Here is a 12,423-nt window from a genome sequence, read left to right as displayed (position 1 = left end):
ACCAAATGGGCAGATGATTGGATGAATTACACAAGTACTGAAATGGATGAACAAAGAAGTAAGTTGTGTAAACATTGATTTGAGAAAAGAAAACGCGTTGAATACGAAACATTTGGAGTAATGAATTTATCAGTCAAACTAGTCAAGAATGGATATTTTTCTTTGTGTACACAACGCAGGATCTCACGTCGAACTACTCAATAAAATAGTTGGATGGAAAAGGGATGGCAAATTAAAAAACAATTACATGAGAGGATCATCAAGATTTCTTCAAATATATGGATGGATGAGGCATTCCTTCGCCGAGCTTCCGATTGAAAACCATGCACGCCAAGCTTGTGTGTAATGTTGAAAATGAATTTGTGCAGTACATCGTATAGATACAATGCATGCACTTGTACGCGTAAACTGTTTTAAGTTTATAACCCGAGCTAGCATAAAAACAGATGATAATCTCTTAATAATTGCAGAATCATTCGAGAAACCTTTGTTGCTCTGTGACGTTTGCTGGAAAATTTTTCTGAATAAGTGAGGGATTAGGGCTAAAAGTGTACACGAATGAATTCCACAAGAACCTTAATTCATTCACTGTACTTGGCTAGGTTAGAAAATGATCTCATTTTTCTTTATTTCCAAAATTCAAAATTCCTACAGGAAACGTAATTCATACACTGTATATGTTACAATAGATCTCATATTTTTTCACAGTTAAACATTTTTTTAAATTTATTTATTGAAAATGCGAATATATAAAATCATTTAAAACAACGGTCACGACCTTTTAATACTTGGCGTGCCTTTTTTACTTTTTGAAGTTTTAATATTTACTGATTTCACTTCTTTTTGCGAGACGTGACAACTATATAGGAATCGTATTTCATTCACTATATTTGTTAACTTCAGAAAACGATCTCATTTTTTTTTATATTTTGAAGTTTTTTATTGATAATGCAAATATAGAAAATTATTGGAAACTACGGTCGCGACCTTTTAATAATTGGCGTTCTTTTTTGACATTGTCAATTATTTTTTTTCTAATTAGCTTATTTTTTAGAGGCGTGACAATATTTACTTAAGAAAAAAAATACATTCCTCGTCTTCGACGAAAATTTTTAAAACGATTTGTTTCAAGTTGAGTGCTTTTCTCTATGTGCCAAAAGCAATCGACACAGCCAATTTTTCTATGTAGATGGACGAAAACTGTGCGGTTATGTTCATGTGAGTTGAAACCTTTTACAAGCAATAATGGTGACGATTTTGATTATCCATTCAGCATATCGAATTTTCTAATGAAAGATTGGGAAATTCCTATGCAATGGGATGATATTTTCATTTTCTATTCCTTTTTTTGGAAAGCTCCATTTGTTTATTTGGAAAATGGATTTATGAAACTATCTTCTTCTTCTTCTTCTTCTCTTTCAATGGATTCCATGTTGACATGGATACTGTCAATGGTTTGCAATGTCCAAAGAAACGTTTCCATGCTATTTAATATCTAAGACGACAGCTTTATAGTTATTTGTGTCCAGTGATATTTTTTCATGGTCTTCTATAACGTCAGAACATGCTTTCTCAATGCAGACTGTTAAATCGCCGATCTAGATATCGATAACTATGAGGAAATATATTGCAAACCATTGCACCGTCTACCTCGGAAAATATAAAATTGTCGAATATATATTGAAAAATATGAAGGCATCCACCTAGACATCGAAAACCCTATAGTCGCCAACCTAGACATCGAAAACAATAGAGCCATCGACCAAGATATCGAAAACCATGCAGTCGTCAATCTAGACATCGAAAACCATGCGGTCGTCAACGTAGTCATCCTTAGAAAAACTGACTGCACCATCGGAAACTATGGAGCCGTTGACCTTTATACCGGAAACCATAGACAAATTCACCTCAACATCGGAAACTATAAAGTTATCGACCGGGATAGTGAAAACTATGAAGTCGTCGATCTAGTCCACGAAAACAATGGGAAAACATACCTGGACATTGAAAACTGCCGAGCCGTTGATCTAGACCTCGAAAAGCATGTAAAAACATACCGAGACGGCGAAAGCCATGAAGAAATATTCCTAGCCATCGAAAACCATAAAGCTGTCGACGTAGCCATCGAAAACAATGGAGCCGACGACCTAGACCATGAAAACCATGGAGAAACATATCCAGACATCAAAAAGTATGGAATTGTTGACTTAGCATCAAAAAACATGGCGGAATATACCTGGACCACGAAAATCATGAAGGAACATACCTAGACGTTGAAAACTATGGAGAAATATACCTGGATATCCGAAACCATGGAGGAATATACCTAGACATTGAAAACTATGTAAACACATACCTAGACATCGAAAGTTATAGAGCCATCGACCTAGATCACGGAAATGATGGAACAATATACCTAGAGAACAAAAACTATGTAAATACAGACCTAGCCATCGAAAACTGTTGAGGCGTCAACCTAGACCACGAAAAATATCGAGAAACATACCTAGACATCGATAACTATGAAGCCGGCGACCTCGCGCACTAAAACCATGAAAAAAAAAACGAAAACCATGGAGGGACATACCTAGACATAAAAAAAATGATGGAATAATACACCTGGACATCGAAAACTATGTAGAAACATACTTAGCCGACGAAAGCCAAGGAGAAGCATACCCCGCAAACGAACAGTATGGAGCTGTCCACGTAGACATCGAAAACCATGGAGGAATCTACCTAGACCACGAAAACCATAGAGAAACATATCCAAACATCGAAAACCATGGAGAAATATACCTGAACCACGGAAACCATGATGGAACATGCCTAGATATTGAAAACCATGGAGGAATATATCTAGACATCGAAACCTATAGAGGAATTATCCTAGACCACGAAAACCCGAGAGAAACATACCTGGACATCAAAAACTGTGGAGTCGTCGTCCTCGACTGCGAAACCCATGAAGAAACATACCTAGACCACGAAAACCATGAAGGAATCTACCTGGACCACGAAAACCATGGAGGAACATACCTAGACATCGAAACCCATGGAGGAATTATCCTAGACCACGAAAACCCGAGAGAAACATACCTGGACATCAAAAACTGTGGAGCCGTCAACCTCGACTGCGAAAACCATGAAGAAATATACCTAGACCATGAAAACCTTGGAGGAATCTATCTAGATCACCAAAACCATGGAGAAACATATGCATACATTGAAAACCATGGATGAACATACCTAGACATCGAAAAGCATGGAGGAATTATCTTAGACCACGAAAACCCGAGAGAAACATGTCTAGACATAGAAAACCATGGAGGAACATACCTAGACATCGAAATCCATGGAGGAATTATCCTAGACCACGAAAACCCGAGAGAAACATACCTGGACACCGAAAACTGTAGAGCCGTCGACCTCGACTGCGAAAACCATGAAGGAATCTACTTAGACCACGAAAACCATGGAGAAATATATCTTTACATCGAAAATCATGGAGGAATATACCTGGACCACGAAAACCATGGAGAAACATGTCTAGACATAGAAAACCATGGAGGAACATACCTAGACATCGAAATCCATGGAGGAATTATCCTAGACCACGAAAACCCGAGAGAAACATACCTAGACCACGAAAACCTTGGAGGAATCTATCTAGACCACGAAAACCATGGAGAAACATATCCATACATCGAAAACCATGAAGGAACATGTCTAGACATTGAAAACCATGGAGGAACATACCTGGACATCGAAACCCATGGAGGAATTATCTTAGACCACGAAAACCCGAGAGAAACTACCTGGACATGGAAAACTGTAGAGCCGTCGACCTCGACTGCGAAAACCATGAAGGAATCTACTTAGACCACGAAAACCATGGAAAAACATATCCATACATTGAAAACCACGGAGGAATATACCTGGACCACGAAAACCATGAAGAAACATGACTAGACATTGAAAACCATGGAGGAATATACCTAGACAGCAAAACCCATGGAGGAATTATCCTAGACCACGAAAACCATGGAGAAACATACTCGGACATCGAAAACTGTGGAGCCGTCGCCCTCGACCGCGAAAACCATGAAGAAACATGCCTAGTCCACGAAAACCATGGAGGAATATATCTAGATATCAAGAAATATGGAGAAATTCACGTGGACATTCAAAACCATGGAGGAATATACCTAGGCGTTAAAAACTATGGAGAAATATACCTGGATATCCGAAACTATGGAGAAATACACCTGGACATCAGAAACCATGGAGGAATATACCTAGACATCGATACCCATGGAGAAATTATCCTAGACCACGAAAACCATGGAGAAACATACTTTAGACATCGAAAACTGTGGAGCCGTCGACCTCAACCGCGAAAACCATGAAGAAACATACTTAGACCACGAAAACCATGGAGAAACATACCTGGATATCGAAAACTGTGGAGCCGTCGACCTTGAACGCGAAAGCCATGGAGGAATATACCTAGACATCAAGAATAATAGAGAAATACACTTGGACATTAAAATCTATGGAGAAATACACTCTCACATCAGAAACCATGGAGGAATATACCTAGACATCAAAATCCATGGAGGAATTATCCGAGACCACGAAAACCATGGAGAAACATACCTGGACATCGAAAACTAAGGAGCCGTCGACCCAGACCTCGAAAACCATGAAAAAACATATCTAGACGACGAAAGCCATGGAGGAATATATCCGGACATAAAATACTATAGGGTCGTCGACCTAGACATACTCGAAAAATCCAGCGGCGTCGACCAGGATTTTATATTTTTTTATTTTTATTATTTATTATTTAATTTTATTTTTATTATTATATTTTTTCATTTTATTATATTATTATTATATTATATTATATATTGTATAATATAATATATATATTGCATTATACATTAATTATAATAAAATATTTATTATAATATATTTTATTATTTATTAATAAATAAAATATATATTATATAATAATACGAGTTATGCGTAAGCCAGGAGCTGGTATTGCCCCCGCTGTCCGCACATTCTCTGTCTCTCTCGCTCGGCGACGCGCAAAAGAGGGGGTAGCCGCGTTCAGCGTACTGTGTGACAGGAGAATCGAGAAATGTATACCAGGCCTGCAAAGGCCGTAAGTCCGAACGTAAACATGCTCAACTTACGCCTCTCTGTCTCTAAGAAATGAAATTTATCGTAAAGCGTTCGGTCTCAATTCTTTAAAGAGACATATCTCGGGAATGGCTGAATGGATTTACTTCCAACAAAAACCAATGGAAAGGGAAAAATCGAAAAAAAATTCTCACCAATTTTTAGATTTTTTAATAATATGGTTTGTCCGCAAGCGCCGTTTGAAAACTCTGTGACGTCAAAAATCGGCATATTCGCGTATATAAGAGTGCGGCAGGGCTCGCGCTGGCTTTTTCTTTACGCGCTGCTGATTTTCCTTTTAATACTTGGCGTCGAGCCGCTACCGCGTCTCTTGAAAATAATAAAAAAAAGCCCAAATTTTACTCAGGGACCGGAAAATTTACTAGGGTGATAATTATTTTTGTTATCGAAGATAATAGTCTAATAAATTACAAGAAATAGAAAAGCATAATTCCATTGAAGAAAAGAACATTCTAGTGGGACATTTTTTTATGGATGGAATTTTGGATCGTTTTATTTTTCTAAGATTCTGTGTATCAATTCTTCTAATGGAAATAAACAATAGTTTATTTTTGACTCGTTTTTTCCTTCATTAAATATAATATATAATGATAAAATTTGATAAAAATTTGATCAAATTTTAAGTTGACTTCTACTCGAATTCAACAAATTCATTTTTTAAAATAAGATTGACCTACTCAATTAAAAAAAAAATTCCTGTTCATTTAAAAAAAAATAAAAGTTAAATTATGGAAGAATTCTATTACCTTGTACTTTTCCTGTGTCAGTTGTAGTTTAACCATTGCAGTGGAAATGAGTTCATCTATTGTTGCAGCTTTGACGATTTGTCGTTCCGTTGGCTTGTCATGCCGAGCAACTTTGAATAAGGCACTCATGACTTTGTTGCTGTTGCCAATCAGTTTTGAAATTACATTTTTAAATAGCTGATTAATACTCTTACAGGCCATATTCAACTAACCCGAAATTAGGTTTTACACATGAAAAAGAATTGGTACGATAAATATGTAACTTTTCGAAACTAACGAGTTGATTGAATGCCAAACACTTGTAGTCTACCGTTTTTCCCAATTTATACAAGCCTAAATAAGGTATGAAGTCGGTTTCTAAAATTTCGAGAATAAAATATATATCGATCTCATCATACAGTATTATACAGATTTTGCCTACAACTATATTATATCGATATCCTCCTCTTGAAACAAATAATGCGTCTCCATTACGATACGAAATACCATTTCTAAGTATTTCATGACACTCTACAGCTTCTTCGCAGAATTCAATGTTTGATAGAGCTTGTTGAATTGTTGCATTATACAAATTCAAGTTGAATTTCACACTACTTTTTAATTCAAGATCAGGACTAATATCCCCTCCCGAACGTACAAAGCATTGATAAAGTTCATGTTTGATGCTAAGTGATTTCGTGACATTTATAAAATTTCGTGAAAATAATATAGCACGTTTTATAAAGCAATGTTTACTTTCACATCGGAGTGTCCATGATTTCATTAATGGCCCGAACTGAAGTATAAGTGTTGGATAGTGCATTAAATAGTGATGTTTTGGACGAAGAGGCTGAGGAAATAATGATTTACGCAAATCAATGTAATCGCGAATGAGCACATCGAGATAAACAATGCAGGTTTTATGTATAGCAGGAGCACATACTATTTCAATAATTTTTGATAGTAAAAGAATGCACTTCCACGTAGTATCATCAATATCATCAATTTTATCATGCATTATCAATGGCAATAATCGGAGAAACGTCCATAATTGACAAGCAGTGCCTGAAAGTCTCTGAGAGTTTGGTGAAACGGCACACAATTTGTCACGTTGATCCTCTATAGAATATTTGAAAATTTCGATTCTTCGATTTATCAACTTGTATGAAAACCAATCTTTTTCTGCAAGATCGTCAAGGAACAATTTAACGTCATACGTAAGTACACCTTCGAAGATGTCGTGTCCCAGGCAAGGGGGCAAGCCAGGAAGACAAACATGATAAAATCCCAACTGGTTGAAGACAGAATTGAATTTAATTCCTTGAATTATTAATGATTTTTTTTCATCGTTTTTTTAATTTTAATGCACATTTTTCTCTGCTTATCTAGACGATCTATAACGTTTTCATACGATCCAATCGTTCTATTTGGATAAGTTTGAAACGGTCCATCATTAGAATCAAATGATTTCTTAGTCACCAAACAATATCGACAAAAATATTGAGTTTTACTGAAACTTTCTACAAATCCTCCTAACGCATGGGGAGCCATGCCTCGGGAGCGAGGTTATCGCCAGTTATAAAAACCAACGATCCTTTGATAAACTTATTCGGAGCCCATTCGATGCCGATAGTTTCAATATCTTTCAAATCTTCAGCAATTTTACCAAAAACTTTATCGTGACTAAATATTTTTTCTTTGCATAATGCTACAAGATATATCGAGTTTACATGAGATCTTATTTTTTCTGGAAAATTTCCAACAACCAAATAAACTGCTAAAATCTTATACTTAGATTTAGCAGATCATAATGGATTGACTGTCTCAAAAGCATCCTGATACAAAATTAGTCGAAGGGCGCTTGGATTCTGTTTGAAAAATTCATTTTCTTTAAATACAGCGCCATCTGTAAAATCTCTTAATACGTTGCTATTGTTTTCAGGAAGATCAAATTTTAGATGGATTGCGAGGGATTTGTTGTAAAACAAATTTTTTAAAGTTTCTTTCAGTGTTACGTAGTGAAAGAAACGTTTTTTGCCATTTTCACTAGGCAATGGGATTTGAACGGGATTCACAAACGGAAATTTCTTTTCGTAAAACTTTCAGCGCTTGAAACTAGTCTCTAATGAATCTCCGATATTGTTGAAAAGATTATTTTTCAACGAGGTATTAATAATATCGCTAATTGATTCTGCTGGCAACTGAAACTGTTGTAAATGCTTTGATAGATTTTCTTTTATCACTTCTTCGTTTTTTTTGACTCATTTTGCACATTTCAGCAGCAATATATTGAACTGTTGACGCAGGTATACAAAATTTAAATTCCAACTTCAAAAAAAAATGTGCCAAATTCATTAAAAAAACATTTTCTGAGGAGTTTTCTTGATGATATTGATGATTTTCGTCAGAAGATAACGCTTCATTGAAGGAATGATTGTCATCCACAACACTAGATTCAGAAAAACATTGCATACTAGTAACACTATCATTTGAATCAATCGATTGAGGTACAACTTTTTCCCTTTTGTGATATCTTGTTATGTGTGATGAGAATGAATCAACTTTATTATAAGTTTTTTGACAATTTGGATAGCAACACTTTATTGTGGTACCGCTATTGATGTGCATTCTCAAATGTTTTATCATTTGCTGTCGATCTGTATACTTTTGAGTACATGTTTCAACTGTACACTCTATTTCTTGGGAAGGAAATCTGTTGTTAGTAACAGCTAAAAATAGGTTTTCTGATACATTAATTTTATGAAAACGATATACTTGGCTTTGTATATACTAAATTGTCGTTGTATATACCGTAAAATTTGCTTTTGAAGTTAAACTAATCATTCAGTTAATACAATTATACTGAGACTGTTTTTATATTTCATTGCACTGTTTTTTTTCGTGTAAAATAATGTTATAATTTATCGGTTTAAAAGTTCGGAATTTTACTGGTAAAAGGAACCGACGATAAAATTGCATAGAAAATCTATTGAATAATTTCAAACTGATTGACGCACTGAAAATCTGAAACGTATTTCGAAAAAGAAACCACGTGAATTCTAATTAGAGAAAATTTAATTCGATGTAAGCATTGTTTCTTTCAAATGATTCAATTTGTTGAACCACACAAATAGCTATATTTCTTAAAAATGTGAAAATAAAAAATATTGTACTTACTTATTTCGGATCGTGAAAAGAATTATTCCGGTTCGGGCTCAGCAGTTGCACACTTTACACTATACTTAACGACACTTGCTTATAGAAATACGAAAATACGACTGAAACTCGTTCACTTGTTACGTCCCAGGAGGGAGGATTAGTTGGGGGCGCACAGTCGCCGATTTAGAGAAGCAGAGTGTACATTGAGTACCTCTGCCAGTGAGTCTTCTTTGGGACTTGTGCGAGGCCCGAGAACATATACTATATTTTCAGGTATACGTGACCTTTTATTGTGGTTGTGCCCGCGAATTGGAAGGATTTTCCAATTGTTGAGCGGTGTCGAAGGCTTGATGAAATAAGTACACTCGATGATATTTTGTTTATTACAAAATATTCTGATGTGTTTATTGAGACACTTATGCACTTATTTACTTTACAAATTAAGAAATTAAACTGTTAAACAAAGAGTTAGCTATTATTCGGAGCTCTCTAAGATGAATTAGGATTTTGAGAAAGGAGAGTTCTCCGATGTTAATGTCTTTATAGTTCGATGCTAACTGACTAACAACTAAGATTCTTAGCCTAGTTAGAGTTCGAGAGGAGGATGTGTTTTTTGGGGGTAGGTTGCTGTAGAGGGGATTTGTTCTCTGTGGTTTTTTAGTTCGGATTGGGTAAAAAGTATCGTCTGATTTGATGATTGGATTTGAATATGGGGGAGACTTTTCCGGAGATATGATTGGAGGAAAAGTCGCTCGAGATTTCTTAGAATTAGGGAAAGTGTGTTGAGCGGAGTTCTGAGATGTGCACGTGTTGCACTTGAGATAAGAGCATCTGTTTTCGGGACTCGTGGGAAACGCGAGTTTCGGAACGCATCTCTGGAATTTTGTGTGGATTTAGGAAATGCTGCATTGATAATAAATTCAAGGATAGGAAATCGGTCTTGGAGTGTTTATTCCTGGTTTTCCGTGCTCGTCGTATAGGATTATTTATGGCGCCGGAACGTCGGGGAGAGTCTAGGGCACGCGTTGTGAGTGTTTAAAGAATGGACAGTTGAGGAAAAAAATATGTGCGAGCGCCGAGTGTCTCGCAGGATGTATTTGTTATGGATGGTCTGGATACGCTCTGTGTTTATATATATTCTTAGATACGAACTATGTATCGACAAATGATGATAAAGGTTAGAAATATACTCGTGATAGCGTTTGAGTTGAAGAGAAAAAGTGAGGGGCGTTTAGCGTAATGCTAGGACGTAACACACTAAGCGACTCGATGTTTCGTTGTCGAAAAACCGGCGAAGGGGGAAGGGGGGAGGAGAACTGAGAGCGCTCGTATTGTTTCGAGTCCGAAGCACGGGTGAAGATAAACAAAGATGGACATATCAACAACCCAGAGTTGTTGACATTATATCTGTCTCTCTCCCTCCACATGAAAGTGTTTGGCGCGTAGTGCGTCCAATATCCAACCTACAGAAAAATAATACATTGTCGATGTATTATTTTGCTATAAAGTTTTATATACTGTGACGGATTTTTCCAAGCCCCGAAAAATGCCACAAAAGTCTGGCTCTCTTTCCCGTCGATTTTAAACAAAATCTAAGATGGAAATTTTAAGGTTGGGCGCCAGTCGCAAAGCGACTCGACGGCAAAGAGAGAGAGACGTAAAGTTGACCAGCTTGCGATCAGCGGGATGGGCGGGGTGACCTCGAGAATAATTAAAACACAAAAATTACGTTTGGAAATAATAATAACAAATTTAATCTTAAAGTCGGAAAATATAAGAAAAATGACAACAGAAATACGCACGCTCGGGATAAGTTCCAGTCGCAAACAAATTTACATTATTTCGCTCAAGAAAAGAGTTTATCCAAATTTAATTTATCGAAAGATTTAACACGGGAGAACGAAAATATAACGATCACGCGACTCTACTGAACCACGGGGGAAGAATCGCGAACTCACACACTCAAAATTCTCGCACGCTCACACACAAAATTGGTCGGGATCCTACATCCTCTACAATCTAAACCGAGCTCGAATTTATTCTCTCCGTGGATCTACTCACGGTCGAGAAAATAAATTTTAAGATGAAAACGAAATTGTCGATGTTTTATTCGCAATACCGAGCCCCCGATATTCGGTTACTCGGTCGAGCTATCGAACGTTGTTCGCGTCAAATCATCCCGACCCAGTCACTCACACACGCACTCAATTACACAATTTCGCGACCCTTCAGCCCGGGAAACAACTTACGTCAACCGGGAACAATTATTTACCAAACGCGAAACTTGGAAACACGAAAAATTGGAGATCTCGAGTACGGCCACGATTACTCTTCGACACAAAATTTAACTTTAAATAACGCGAAACACTAAACGGGTGATCGCGGGAACAAAAATCAAAAGAGCCGACAAAGAAACGCGTGACAGAGTCGTCATCGTGACCAAATTTCTTTCAACACAAGAGAAGGACGGTAATTCTTTTAATTATGCACGATCACGAAAAATATGACCCGGGAAAGATGTTCGAGGGCCCACCAACCAAACCAGAAAGTGAAAAGGAAGGAACTCACGGTGTTTCTTCCCATTTTCGCGACACGTCCTCTCTGCTCGATACTTCACGAGAATCTCCTCGAGAACCAGAACGTTACGCGTAACGAGGATTTTGTCTCCCGCCCCTCTCCTAATTTCGAATACTCCCGAAAATTATTGACAGGTCCGGCGCAATTACAAAATTGGTCCGAGCGTTAGACAGGGCCCCAGAATGAGTTTTAAAATCGGGAAATGCTACACACGATGTCAATGCATTTTACCCCTGGCTCGACCATTATATTTTTACGCAAGAAAACGGACCGTGGAGTTCGCATAATTTACGGGACCTCGCGAGAATGATGCGATGATCGCCGTTCGATGATTGTCGACGGGAGAATCCGGCGGGTACGACGGCCCTGGCGTAACGATGGAAAAACAACCAAGTCCTCGATGCCAAACGAATATTTTCCAACTCGAATATTCTCGAGCCTTCCGTGAGATTTCCGTTGCCTCGTCCTTGTATCAACAACAGAATGCGAAGTCCTTTCTCTCTCTCTCTCTCTCTATCTTTCCCGGGATCACTCACATGAAAAAAAAATATATTCCAAGACGCAAATTAATAAAATATTAACAAAACTATCGCCCTAAGGAAGCCCTGTGAGATAATCGTGTGGCCGAAGTATCGAGCAGGAGCTATGGGAGCGCTCTCCTTCCGATACTCTATGCTTTAGTGACGGTCAAAAATAAAAAACCGTCACAATACATTTAGCAAAGATACACGCTCACATTTTCATTGATTCT

General features: G+C 37.3%; 2 protein-coding genes across 3 annotated transcripts in view; one reads left to right on the top strand and one right to left on the bottom strand.

Moving 5' to 3' along the window:
- Nucleotides 1–6,268, bottom strand: part of LOC122410564 (origin recognition complex subunit 6-like) — a 158,075-nt gene extending 151,807 nt beyond the window's left edge. For both annotated transcript variants that reach the window (XM_043418781.1, XM_043418780.1), the window contains exon 1: nucleotides 5,958–6,268. In XM_043418781.1, the coding sequence (XP_043274716.1) occupies nucleotides 5,958–6,158 (201 nt within the window). In that variant the 5' untranslated portion in view covers nucleotides 6,159–6,268. The remainder of the gene's footprint in view (nucleotides 1–5,957) is intronic.
- The window catches only part of Ect3 (Ectoderm-expressed 3), a 251,245-nt gene that overhangs the window by 236,606 nt on the left and 2,216 nt on the right, over nucleotides 1–12,423 (top strand). The gene's annotated exons all lie outside the window — the stretch shown is intronic.

This window comes from Venturia canescens, chromosome 5, assembly GCF_019457755.1.
Source record: "Venturia canescens isolate UGA chromosome 5, ASM1945775v1, whole genome shotgun sequence".
Taxonomy (NCBI): Eukaryota; Metazoa; Arthropoda; class Insecta; order Hymenoptera; family Ichneumonidae; genus Venturia; species Venturia canescens.
The sequence above is the reverse complement of the archived record's forward strand: the minus strand, read 5'-3'. Positions and strand labels throughout refer to the sequence as shown.